We start from the raw sequence: 14,575 nt of genomic DNA on the forward strand, positions 1-14,575 counted from the left end.
TGAACTCCTAGACTCAAGCGATCCACCCACCTCGGTCTTACGAAGTGCTGGGATTACAGGCATGAGCCACCGTGCCCGACCAAAAGTGAATATTTGAAACTATAAATTTTAGACCTGCAAATGCTAAGAGTCTTAGAAAATCACCCAAAGATCCCTCTTAATACTTTGGTGGACCCATGGAATCCTAGACCATAGACTATTTCTGTTTTTAAGGAGGTAAAATAGAGGTAGAATAACTTGTATCTTAAATAGAAAGAATAAAAATTTCTATTAGGGTACAAGAATTTGATGTTAAGTGTTTAACAACTAAATTTTCCTTTATCTTCACCTTTGTGCCAGGTTTGACTGAAATTCATCTGGAATTCCTTTTACATAGATATATGGAAGCAGCTGACTCACTCTTGGGCTAAGTACCTGAATCTGTTCTTGAGTCCACTGGTCGAGGTTAACTGACTTTACCCTGGATATGTGCACCCCCAGATTCCTGTGGATTCCAGCACATCGAATGCAGATGAACACACCAATGTTCCAAGAGGCCCATCGCGGCCCTGTGAAAGTCAGGAACAGGGCAATAAAGTACAAATTACAACATTCAAGGCCTAAACTTCAATATTAGATTATCAGACATTTCTGCTAGAACATAAGTGAAAGAATTTTTACCATAACCACCTGTTTATTGACTCTGCTCATTCCTCCATGTGTCAGCTTTTCTTTAGTTTAAATTTAAGTGTACAATACAGTGGTTTTTAGTATATTCACATAGTTGTGCAATGATTACTACTATCTAATTCCAGAACATTTTCATTAGTCCAAAAGAAATCACAAACCCATTAGCAGGCACTACCCATTTTCTCCCAGCTCTTCCTCCCAGCCCCTGGCAACTATGAATCTACTTTTTATCTCTATGGATTGCCAATTCTGGGCATTTAATATAAAAAGAATTATATAATACGTGGGCATTTGTGCATGGTACAATTTTTTTTACAGTGTCTGCTAATGTGAGTGTGGAAACGCAGATGTTATAAGACTGTTACTTATATTAAGAAAAATCCCAGGAGTGCAAAGCCATGTCATATTCTATTTGGCCGAGCACCTTACATAAACAGTCCTCTCCCAAGAGACGTTTTAGTGGTGATGGGCCTGTATTCACCACTTTTTAGTGGTGGCCTGTATTCGGTTTTCCTACCAGGAAAAAAGATAGATATGGCATGCTTGTCCATGGCTCAACCTGTAACTGAAACTGTGTTTATCTTCCCCCCAACCCCAGGCCTATAAAATATGCATTCGCATTAACTTAATAGGATCCTTTCCCCTTAGGCTGATGTTCCTACTTTACTCAACTACTGAAGTATCTTGTTTCAAGATTGCCAAATAATAAAGATGCTTATAGCAACAAAAAAGAAATCTCAAATATGAATTTTAATTCAAAACTGTTACAGAATCTCCCATCCCCTGCCAGCGTTACTCATCCTAATAATCACTCTGAAAAATTATCATACTCCTCTTCATAATTTTTACCCAGGAAAAAAAAAATGACTTATATGAAACCTGCCAAAAACTTACTAAAAATCAGAAATACTTCCTTCTCCATTATCCCACTTGGCAGAAATTTACCACATAAAATAAGTGTGATATAAAAATTAGAGGATGCAATAAAGAGGTGAAAAGACGCTGATTTTCTACAGAGATAAACAGGGCCTACGCTTGGAACGACAACGAGCACAAGACTTCAGTTCTTTAGGACACAGACAATTATTTGGTTAGCTAGCAGGTTTTTAATTTTTTAATTTTTATTTTTAGAGGCAGTCTCGCTGTCACCCAGACAGGGAGTGCTGTGGCACGATCATAGCTCACTGCAGCCTCGTCTTCCTGGGCTCAAGCGATCCTCCTGCCTCAGCCTCTGGAGTAGCTGGGACTATAGGCGTGTGCCACCCTGCCTGGCTAATATTTTTATTTACTGTAGAGACTAGGTCTCACTATGTTGCCCAGGCTGGTCTTGAACTCCTGTCCTCAAACAATTCTCCCACTTTGGCCTCCCGAAGTGCTGGGATTACAGGTGTGAGCCACTGTGCCTGGCCAGCCTGAAGGTTTTGACAGCAGTTTTAATGAAGGAATGCTAGAATTGTGCGGCAGAAAATTAGTTTTAGAAATTTGAATTCATGATTATTACAAATAAGAATGTAATTTTTTTACAAATATATCACTTATTTACTATGGCAAATACTGCAACAGAAGGCTCACATTCTCCTTATTACCACCAGGTGGTGCTCTCCGCCTGAAATTTTATCCCAATACCTTATTGCTGTCACAAGCTCTGATTTACCTTCTAAAAAGATATTTAGTCCCTTCACATTCCTAGATGGATTTACATAGTTGGTCCGCCATGTATCTAATAAACACAAAAACGATTCGCACACTTGTTTCAGGTGGGAGAGTGTCACGTCAAACACAAAATGAAAACCCTAAACTGATGTAAATGGGGTTTCTTAACATGCTGTATATCCATTTTAGGTTACAGTTTTCATAAAGGAACTCCAATAAGATCTAAGTTATATAAGATTTAAAATGGCACCAAGTTAATATTTCATGTTTCTTAAAGCATTTTTCCTTTGCTCTAGATTCCAGAGTCTAGAACTCATAAGACAAGTTAAGATGTATTTGTTTGCTAACAAAGTCAGAAGCCAAACACATTCATTAAAAATTAAAAGTCAGCTGTGAAATGTTACACTGTTTGCTTCCTGGCCTTAAGATGGGAAAAGGCAATTCCCAATCATCTAAGCCACTGTCGCAGCTCCCACTCCAGCGTACTTAAAGTCTTTTTGCTTCTGAGGAATGCAAGGCTAAGACTTGGAGCCTTGGGATGACTCTGAAGCCACTGACAAGGCCTCAGTACAGAAATACAGGCAACTGTATTTTCATGAAAAGCCAAAGAACAGCCTCTTCTCCCCGCCAAATCCCTACCTGACATCCCTTGTGAAACCTTTTCCCAGTGAATATAGTGATAGTTATATCCCAGATACTCAGTCTCTTTTAGCTTTGAGCCACTAGATTTATTAGTGAATAACTACATGTTCCATAAAATATTCTGAAATTAGAGAAAAGAAAAATAAAAGAGACAAATATGTTACTTATATGGCTGAAAACATGGGGAAATGGTGTAGTTACTTTTATTTCATTTTATTTTTTACAGACAGGGTCTCTCACTCTGTTGCCCAGGCTGGAATGCAGAGGCAAGATCATGGTTCACTGTAACCTCAAACTCCTGGCCTCAAGCGATTCTCCCACCTCAGCCTCCCATGTAGCTGGGACTACAGGCATGCACCACCATGCCCAGCTAATTTTTTAATTTTTTTAAAGACAAGGTCTCCCTATGTTGCTTAGGCTGGTTGTGAACTCCTGGCTTCAAGGAATCCTCTCGCCTCAGCCTCCCAAAGCACTGCACTGGGATTACAGGTGGGAGCAACCACGCTCTGCCAGTTGTAGGACTTAGGTTTGAGCGCAGCTCCTTCAGTGATTACCTGTGTGACCTTCTGAGAGATACTTAAATTTCCTGAGCCTTAGTTTCCTCATCTATAAAACGTGTACAATAGCATTCACCTCACAGTGCCTAGAACACAGAGGGACAATAATAACTGAGGACTATATATAAGGATGTGGTATAGAATGAGGTTTCCAGAACCCACTTCCCATCCATCTTCCTGATAAGGGCCAGTTAACTCATTCATATATGTAATATATACCAACACTCTATGCAACACCACGGAGTGCTTCTTTTTATTTTATTTTTTTGAGACAGAGTCTCGCTCTGTCGCCCAGGCTGGAGTGCAGCGGCGTGATTTTGGCTCACTGCAACCTCCGCCTCCTAGGTGCAAGCAACTCTCCTGCCTCAGCTTCCCAAGTAGCTGGGACTATAGGCGCGTGCTACCACGCCCCACTAATTTTTGTATTTTAGTAGAGACGGGGTTTCGCCATGTTGGCCAGGCTGATCTCAAACTCCAGACCTCTGGTGATCTACCCGCCTTGGCCTCTCAAAGGCCTGGGATTACAGGCGTGAGCCACCACGCTCAGCCAGAGTGCTTCTTTTTAAAAAGGAATATGAGTTCTGGTCCTAAAATATCAGAACCAAAGTGAACTGAATACAGAGAGAAGAAATTTACCCTAGACCCAATTTCAAAGTCTTCTAGAAAACATGAAAATTTAAGCAGCTTCCTTTATTTCTCTTAAAATATTTCTTGAAAATGCACTTTTTAAACCCTCACCTGTTCCCTTTCTCTGCTACACACCCCCACCCTGCCCTTTTGCTTGCATATGCCCCCATTACACAGGCAAAGAAAGAAGGCCCAAGGCTGTCAACCTAAGTGGTGGGTACTTGGATTCCACAGTACCTGGTATTGCTGCTATAAGGCCAGCCTACTTTAATCTGGTAAACTTGCAAAAATGCAAGTGAAACCAATTGTTTCACTTAACATAATGACCTCCAATTCCATCCATGTTGCTGCAAATGTTAGTGAGTTAAAAAATAGTGGATCTCATGAAGAGAGAGTAAATCGGTGTTCTAGAAGCCAGGAAGGGTAGGCGGATGGAGGAAGAAATGAGGTTGATTAATGGGTACAAAAATACAGTTAGTCAGCCTGGCCAACACGGTGAAACCCCATCTCTACTAAAAATACAAAAAATTAGCCAGGCATGGTGGCACGCGCCTGTAATCCCAGCTACTGGGGAGGCTGAGGCAGGAGAATTGCTTGAATCCAGGAGTCAGAGGTTGCAATGAGCCGAGATCACACCACTGCACTCCAGCCTAGATGACAGCGAGACCCTGTCTCAAAAAAAAACAAAAATACAAAAATACAGTTAGAAGAAATAAGATCTAGTGTTCAATAAATCAGTACAGTGACTATAGTAAATAATAATCTACCATATATCTCAAAATAGGTAGAAGAGAATAATTCAAATATTCCCAGCATAAAGGAAAGATAAATGTCTAAGGTGATGGATATAGCATTATCATGATTTGATTATTACACATTATGTGAATGTATCAAAATATCACTTGTACCCTGAAAACATGTACATCTATTATGTATCAATAAAAAGAGATAAACCAATTGTTTAATACACATTGGTCATGGCAATCAAGGAAAAAAATATAAAAGATACCATTTTGAAATTTAAAATGAAAAGAGATGCTGAGAGGCAATATGCCAAACAATTTTGAAAGCAAAGAGGATAGACAAGTGATGTAAACTGGTACTGATCGGCACAACACAAGAACAAGGTCACACATAAGTGCACATATTCAACAGGAGCCTAAGAGCAGGCACGGGCAGCATCAAGCAATACTAAAACTAACACAGAATCACTCTGCAATAAGGGATCAGGGAAAATGAAAAAAGTAGATGGAGATGGATTTGGTTGATCAGTCAAGAAATCAACTGTCCTAAGTACCAGTTCAGTATCGGAAAAATCTGGGTTTACATGGACCTGTTGCATGTATTTTGACAAGTTTCTCTAGGGCTTATGTCTCCATTTGTAAAATGAAAAGCATATATGTAATATCCAACTTATATTCAACATCTGGACAGCTTCTACATACCGAGTAACTACTGCTGCAAATTCCTCTTGCTGCTGAAACTTCCCCCACCACCAAAGCTGCCAGGATTAGAGGGGCTCTGGGATTGACAACTCAGCAGACAGAAAAGGGGAAATAGCGTGATGGAGGACTTCAAGCTACTACTAATATTATAATAATTACATCACTGAGTTCTAAACTATGGAGTTCCAAACAAATAAATATTGAGGAGGAAAAAACATTGATAAATTGATGGCTACCTATATTTAGACCTGCTGGCATAACGGACCTCTCAAAAAGTTCAACGGGCAGGCTACGCGAAGGGAGAGAACTTTCCCATCTTCCATCCAAATCCTGTGGAATCTATCTTGGAAACTTTTCCAGAATCTATCCATTTCTACCTAGACCTCATGTCTCACCTATAAGCATTCGTTCTTTTTTGTGTGTGTTTGTTTGTTTTGAGACGGAGTCTCGCTCTGTCACCCAGGCTGGAGTGCAGTGGCGCGATCTCGGCTCACTGCAAGTTCCGCCTCCCGGGTTCACGCCATTCTCCTGCCTCAGCCTCCCGAGTAGCTGAGACTACAGGCGCCCGCGATCACGCCCGGCTAATTTTGTTTTTGTATTTTTAGTAGAGACGGGGTTTCACCGTGGTAGCCAGGATGGTCTCGATCTCCTGACCTAGTGATCCCCCCTTCTCGGCCTCCCAGAGTGCTGGGATTACAGGTGTGAGCCACCGCGCCCAACCAGCATTGGTTCTCTTAACATTATTTATTGTGCACCTATGTGCCAAGCAATTTGCCTGCTAAGTACTGGGGATACAAAGGCAGAGAAAATAAGGATGAGATTCCTCAATTCAAAAAGCTCACAGACTAACAAGCAATTAGTCTCCAGAATCCCACCAGAATAATCTTTCTAAAACACAAATCTGTACAGATCACACCTCTAAATATAAACCTTCCATGTAGTCTCATACACAAAGGTAAATATGTAAATTGGTGCACATTTTCTGAATAGCATATTCCAAACTAAGCTCTCAATCTCTTGCTACAAAATCTCTTCCTTTTTTCTTCATCTTAGTCAACTACACCTCCATCCATTCCATTGCGTCAGTCAGAAAATTATGCATCATGAAACCTCTCTCCTTCAGCCCCCACATCACCAAGACAAAAATATCTGTCAAATCATTATCTCTTCTCTCCATCTGTATCACTATTTCTGTAATCTAAAGCCATCAGACTCTTTTGGACCACTGCAATAACCTCCTAATAGCTCTCTCTCCACTTTTACATTCTCTTCTCCCTTGAGCCCAAACCAAAACCATTCTCCACCAAACAGCCAACTTGAGCTCTTAAAGAAGCAAAGCCACATTGTGCTGCTTAAAATTCTTCTATTACTATTGGATTAAATAACAAAATCCTTAACATAGTTTCCAAGGTCTTAAAGGTCTAGCCCATGCCTCCTTCCGCAGCCTCTCAATTCCCATGATAGCAGCCTTCTTTCATTTCCTCAAGGGACCAACATGTTCCTTCCTCAGGGCTTGCTGGCCTTTGTACATGCTGCTCCTGCTGCCTAAAAAAACTCTTTCCCTAACTGCCAAATGCCACTTGCAGCCTGGCCAACTCCTATACATCACAAGGGTCTCAGCTGAAATGTTTCTTCCTCAAAGAAGTCTTTCCTTGGCTCCCCAGTCTAAACCCGACTGTAACGTCTCTTCTACCCTTTCTTTTGGTTTTTACCTTACAGAAAATTTCAAACAAACGAAAGCAAAGCATAATTAACCATGAGCTTCAGCAATTATCAACTCCTAGCCAATTTTGTTTCAGCTATACTCCCACCCACTGCCCCTCAACTCCAACCTTGGATTATTCTGAAGCAAATCCTAAATATCATACCATTTCATCTGTATATACTTCAGCATATATCTCTAAAAGATAAGGACTTTTTTTTAAAGGTTATGAACTTTCATTTACCCTTTACTCTTTTTTTCACTCTTTCTTTTCTTTTCTTTTTTTTTTTTTTTTTTTTTTGAGACAGGGTCTTACTCTCTCACCCAGGCTGGAATGCAGTAGTGCGATCATAGCTCACAGCAGCCTTGGGCTGTCAGGCTCAGGCAATCCTCCCACCTCAGTCTCCCAAGTAGCTGGGACTAGATGCATGAACCACCACGCTCAGCTGAATTTTTTATTTTTGTAAAGATGGGTCATTGAGTGGTGTTAAGAGTCAGGAAAAAAAAAAAAGAAAGAAAGAAAAGAAAAGAAAAAAGAAATGGGCCAGGCACGGTGGTTCACGCCTGTAATCCCAACACTTTGGGAGGCAGAGGTGGGCAGATGACCTGAGGTCAGGAGTTTGAGACAAGCCTGGCCAACATGGTGAAACCCCATCTCTACTAAAAATACAAAAAAAAAATAGCCACACGTAGTGGCACGTGCCTGTAGTCCCAGCTCCTTGGGAGGCTAAGGCAGGAGAATCACATGAGCCCAGGAGGCAGAGGTTGCAGTGGGCCGAGATCCCACCACTGCACTCCAGCCTGGGCAACAGAGCAAGGCTCTGTCTGAAAAAAATAAAAATAAAAATAAATCAATGAAATAAAAAAGAGACAGGGTCTCACTATGTTGCTCAGGCTGGTCTTGAACTCCTGGCCTCAAGTGATTTTCCTACTTCGGCCTCCCAAAGCACTGAGATTACAGGAGTGAACCACTGTGCCTGGCCACCCTTTACTTTTTCTAAATCATACCACATTTTGTTACTATCTAATTATTTGATTGTTTAAGATGTCTTTCCTGCTTAACTATGTGTGCCACAAGAGCTGACACCAGAACTGTAACATTCACTATCATATACTCACGGCATAGCATAGTTCCTTGAACATAGCAGGGAAGCAACATTTGCTTAAAGATTAATTAAAACTAAGTATGCTAGGTGCGGTGGCACATGTCTGTAGTCCCAGCTATTCAGGAGGCTGAGGTTGGAGGATCACTTGAGCCCAGGAGTTTGAAGCCAGCCTGGGCAACATATTGACACCCTATCTCAAAAAAACAAAAGAACTAAGTAAATCCTTTGACCCCACTTGTAAGAATTCATCAGGGAAAAAACAGGTCAAGTACACAAAGAAATACGTTAAGAATGTTCATTATTACATCTTTATGAAAATTAGAAACATCAATAGGTTACATTAAGGAATTATGGTATCACCATTTAACGGGGAAAAATTTTGGAGCCTCTATTTCATATAAAAGTATCTCCATGATATAGTAATTTTAAAAATCCAGTATTAAAAGAGTACACATGAAACAATTCCATTTTTGTTTATAATATGAATAAATGAGCTGGGTGTGGTGGTATGCCTCTGTAGTCCTAGCTACTTGGGAGGCTGAGGTGGGAGTACTGCTTGAGCCCAAGGATTCAAGGCTGCAATGAGCTATGATTGCACCATGGCACTCCATCCTAGGGAACAGAGTGAGACCTTGTCAAAAAATAAATAAATAAATAAATGTACGAGTATGCACAGAAAAAAAATCTAGAAGACTATATGTAAATTATTACTATATCGGGATAATGGGATAATGAAACATCTATTTTCTTCTCTATATATCCTCTCTGAATTGTTTGCAATGAGCTTTCTATTAATTTTGCAATGGGAAAAACCAGTACAGATATCGTAAAAACAAAACAACGTAAGCATCCAGGGCTCCTTACTGGCTGCAGGGTAAGTTGAAACTCCTTAACATAATATATAAAGTCTGTTGAGAGCCTTGTACTTTACACATGCTGAGGAAGTCATAATTGTGAAATATGCAGCACACTCAAATCTCTTTGACTACACCATTCTTTCTACCTGGAATGGCTTTCTCCCTCATTCCCTGCTTGACAAACTTAAAAATCCAGTTCATCTGTGACGCCCTCCAATGGAATAAACCCTAACTTTCTCTATTGCTAATAGCCCAGGGTATGCTTTGTTCTTCTAATACTTAATATCTTGTTCGAGTTGCTTACAGGTCTCTCTTGTCCTAAATAGACTATGAGCTCTGGAAGGCAATGACCATGTTTCTTCATCATTTATCGCAAACATTTGACACAATGCTAGCAAACAGAAGATGGTACACAATAAATGTGTGTTAAATGAATTCGTCAATAAGCAACATAAATGTATATATTTTTCCTGTTTTGCAAAATGAAGGGAGAAGTTTTCAAATGCCTTAAAGGATAGCTGTAACACAGAAAACGGATTAGGTTACTTTGGAAAGGCTTCAAAAGCAGAACTGGCACCAAGGAGTAGAAGCTGATTTTAGCACACTCTAGGGAAAAATTTTCTAACAATTAAGGTTGTGTAAAAACCAATGCAGCATATCCAGAAATTGTAAAATCTCAGTTAGTGCAGTGTTCAAACAGAGGTTTGGTAATCAGTTCTCAGGGATGGTAGAGAAATGATCCCCATGTGGTGAATTGGGTGAACAATGAGCCCTACAGTTCTTTCTACTACTACAGTCCTACTACTACAGTAGATGATTTGCAGTAATTTTTAGGTCCCTTCCTGCTTACCGTTCAATGGTTCTGAAAACGTAAAATGAAACAAACAATCTATGAAGATGTTAGGTCTTGAGGAACCTAAAACACGGAATCAAATTTGGTTCATGGAGCCTACACTAGGCACTGAAAACTGGTTAAATGCAACATACACATAAGGAAAAACCTAAATCAACAAACTCAGATTTTATAAGAGATTAATTCTACGTGACATAGCTTGTCATTAACTCTGACCCAAAATTTGGAAGTCAAAGTAAAAAAAGCAGCAGTATTTGTTTTAAGAACAAATCTAGTGCCAGTTACCTCAGTTCCACTCATTATATCCCTCCATTCTCTGATTCACTGAAAAGGAAGAATACACAGAAACACCAGTGGGATCTTGGAAAAATTATGTGGGGCTGCTGAGAGGTATGTTTACCTCTATGTTTTCATTTACACAAAAGAGAGTTCATCAAGTTCCTTATTCCAAAATAACAATAAACAGTAACTTTGAACTTCTGTAAGTACAAACATTTTAAGGAACCATGAGACCAAAATAAAGGCTTATGCAATCAACCTCTGCTTTCAGAACACTTGCAAGACAAGTCCCTTTCCATCTGGGCCATCTTGCAAGAATGTTGTTTCCGTTTGTCAAAAAGAAACACTGTCCACATTTGTACTGTTGAAAAAAGAGCATAAGTTAAGCTTAAAAATGTCTGAGACAAAGAAAATTAAAACATGTCTGAGACTGGTTAGAGAATAAAGGTAAATCCTACACCAAGAAATTTAAAATTAGAAAATCAGAGGTGGAAAAGACTTTAGAAATCCTCTTAGGTCCAGCCTCCCACTGAATGCACCCTCCTTCTAGGGGTGATCACCTGGCTTGTCCAATGCTGAGTCAGTTATGTACCATTTCAAAAGGTAGTTGGTTTGTCTATTAGACGGCACCCACTATTAGAGAGGCCTTCCTTATACGGAGTCCCATTAATCTGTCTTCCTACCATTTTGATATCCTGGTGCTGCTTATATAATATATCAAAGTATGAAAGATAAAGACGGAGGTTTGGAGATTCTAGCAGAAGAAAGCAGCCACTTACATACTCAACCAAAATACAAGCCCGCTGAACCAATTTAATCCAGGAGCTCAATGATAGAACAGACATAGCAATTAGACAGACTGCTGTGATTATCAATGGAGATGAAGCAAAGCAACATTATCTTCCTACCAGGTAACCGGAAAAAGGAGGTTAAGGGAGGTAGAACACTGCTAAGTACTCACTAATGAAATGATTAGTCAATCTATGTCTAAAACTAATTCAGCAGTTAACTTAAAATGGCTTTTCTCAAAAAACATTAAAGCCTGTAACACAAAGAAATCAACAGGAAAGCAGACTGAGGTCTACTAGGAGAAAGGAAGGAGGCATTCTTCATCTTTCTCATGTTATTTAACTGGCCCTTCTTATCTACACAGCTAAAGATACGAATTATCTAAATTACAGCACTAATTTCCTGTGTGACTTTAGACAAGTCAATATACCTTAACCAGATTATCTCAAACATATTTCTTCTAAAAGATAGTAACTGTATCTCAAAAATTCATTAAACTACTCTGGAAAGGTTGAAGGCAATTAACTTTTAGTAAATTTGGCTCCACATTAATCTTACTGCCCTGTTTTATTATTATTATTATTATTATTTTGTAGAGGTGAGGTCTTGCTATGTTGCCCAGGCTGGTTTTGAACTCTTGGGCTCAAGTGATCTTCCCACCTTGGCCTCCCAAAGTACTGGGATTACAGGCATGAGCCACTAGGCCTGGCCATTGGTTTATTATTAACAGGTAGGGACTTACTGTGACTCTTCCTTGTTGTCTCTCCCAGGAGTGGAAGGTAACTAGTGTATACTTAGGTGATGTTTCTGGGAATAAAGAACTATCAATCAGTCATCCTGTATCATTATTATCAATTCAATTCCCCAGGTGACTTCAGGAGGGAAAGAATGAGATCCTAGTTTGGACTTTGTTGGCTTTGAAAAGGACATTCTGCCAACATATGTCCTGATAATGTCATCACCCCATTCAAAGCTATGTCACTGGACCCCCCACCATCAACTGAACTCCAAACTTTTAAGTATGGCTTAAATTCTCCTGTGATCTGGGTCTTTAATTCTCATTACTCCTCTTCTCACTTCTATACACCAAGAGTGACATCACTTCCTCTTAAAACTGTGTATATAGATGCCACTTGTCATGTTCCTGATTCACAGAGGAATCTGAGAGAGTGAATACTACCCACAGAGACGCACAGGCCTTTTTCTGATTTGGGGATGGGATACAGACAGAGGGACTCTTGGGTGTGGTGAGTCTCTGTTCCAACTAGAGGACCTCCTGACTGCCACAAAAATCAATGTACACATATATCAAAACACCACATTGTATACTGTAAACATATACAATTTTCATTGTCAATTATATCGTCGTAAAAAAGAATTCTTTCCAGTTGGTCCTGGGAAAGCTATGCAGTGCTCTTGGTGGTAATGTCTGAGAGCTGAGACAAGGCCCAAGTCTTTGGGGGTTTCCCTAGGAGATTCTGGTATGTGCTGCTATGATTGTTTTTATACTAAAGAGCCAACATATTTTAAGGAGGGAGAAAGAGCTAGCCAAGAGATTTTCTGCCAGTATTGAAGAACCTTGTAAAGTCAGTGAGATGAGACTGATTGCATAAGCCAATGAAGCCCCCAGTTGCTTCCGTTAGAGGCCAGTCCCTTGATGCTACAAACACTGAATAAGATAAAACTTAAAAATCTGAACAGGTCCACCTCTTCCTTTGAGGACAATAGACTTCTTCAAAAAAGAGCAAAAGTGGATCCCTGTAAGTTTTCATTTCATGGAGTGAACTGATGATGGCTAACCTTCAAGACATGGTTACTTGAAGATTCATCAAAATCCTTCCAATCCCTAGTGATTGGCGCCCCAAACACCTAAACACACCGCATAAGAGGAGAACAACTTCTGAGGGAAATGGTAGATGGTGTGATTGAAACACTTATCTTAAGAAAGCTTAGAACTGTCCTCCCAAGAAACCACAGGATGGAAGCAAAGAGTTCTGGAACTAAAGGAAAAAATTCTTGAAAACAAGCATATGAATGAACTCAGTTGCAAATGATAAAGAGAGCCAGCTAAAAATCTATGACTGAAACTCCTGGAGAAGATAGATTTCCTTGCTCTCTTTAGAGCCAATTACATGGATAATGGCAACTTGGAATTGGAAAAAAGGGTGAATCAGAAAATGGAGACCATTTAGATTATTGTCAGAAGTTAATTTGAAGAAACTCATTGATTCTGTTCACGCAAATACTCCTTAAAAAGGTTAGAAGTGGCCGGGCGCGGTGCCTCACGCCTTAATCCCAGCACTTTGGGATGCTAAGGCCGGTGGATCACCTGAGGTCAGGGGTTCAAGACCAGCCTGGCCAACATGCTGAAACCCCATCTCTACTAAAAATACAAAAATTAGCCAGGCATTGTGGCTCACGCCTGTAATACTAACTATTCGGGAGGCTGAGGCAGGGGAATCGCTTGAACCTGGGAGGTGGAGGTTGCAGTGAGCCAAGATTGAGCCACTGTACTCCAGCCTGGGCGACAGAGCAAGACTCTGTCACAAAAAAAAAAAAAAAAAAAAAAAAGTTAGAAGAACTACTTACACTTTGTTGATCAACTTACAGTCTCTCACAAATAGCTTTACAGGGCCTATTTCCTCTATTTGCAAAACATCTTTTTGTGCAAATCTTGCTCTGCCCACTTTCCCCATGAAGCCTTTTCTCCTTCCTATTCCAACTCCCACAGCGCTCTGCTGCCTCTCCTGCTGCACTCACTCATTTGTGGTTGTTCTGTTGTTGGGTTTTTTGTTTGTTCTTCTAAGATAGGGTTTGTTGCTTTGTTGCCCAAGCTAGAGTGCAGTGCAGCCTCAATCTCCTATGCTCAAGCAATCCTCCCACCTCAGCTTCTTGAGTAGCTGGGACTACAGGCATGTGCTACCACGCCTGGCCAGCTTTTATTTTTGAGAGCTCCTTTAGGTAACAACAACAATAAAATTATACTAATTTAGTATACTTTTTTTTTTTTTTGAGATGGATTCACGCTCTGTCACCCAGGCTGGAGTGCAGTGGTGTGATCTTGGCTCACTGCAACCTCCGCCTCCCGGGTTCAAGCTATTCTCCTGCCTCAGCTTCCCGAGTACCTGGGACTACAGGTGCATGCCACCACGCCTGGCTAATTTTTTGTGTCTTTAGTAGAGACAGCGGGGTTTCACCATGTTAGTCAGGATGGTCTCGATCTCCTGACCTAGTGATGCACCTGCCTCGGCCTCCCAACATTCTGCAATTACAGGCATGAGCCACTGAGCCCGGCCTAATTTAGTATACTTTTTAAAAACCTAGTATGACTATTTTGCTTATGTGGATTTAAGTTTTAGATCACTTATTACAGAAAATCACACAAAGGTAATTTAA

The 14,575-nt window shown here is 40.3% G+C and overlaps 1 protein-coding gene across 5 annotated transcripts in view; it reads right to left on the minus strand.

Moving 5' to 3' along the window:
- The window catches only part of SMAP2 (small ArfGAP2), a 49,788-nt gene that overhangs the window by 16,053 nt on the left and 19,160 nt on the right, over positions 1-14,575 (minus strand). For all 5 annotated transcript variants that reach the window (XM_016959861.3, XM_063782182.1, XM_054681799.2 and 2 more), the window contains one exon: positions 415-548. In XM_016959861.3, the coding sequence (XP_016815350.1) occupies positions 415-548 (134 nt within the window). The remainder of the gene's footprint in view (positions 1-414; positions 549-14,575) is intronic.

Source organism: Pan troglodytes, chromosome 1, assembly GCF_028858775.2.
Source record: "Pan troglodytes isolate AG18354 chromosome 1, NHGRI_mPanTro3-v2.0_pri, whole genome shotgun sequence".
Lineage (NCBI taxonomy): Eukaryota > Metazoa > Chordata > Mammalia > Primates > Hominidae > Pan > Pan troglodytes.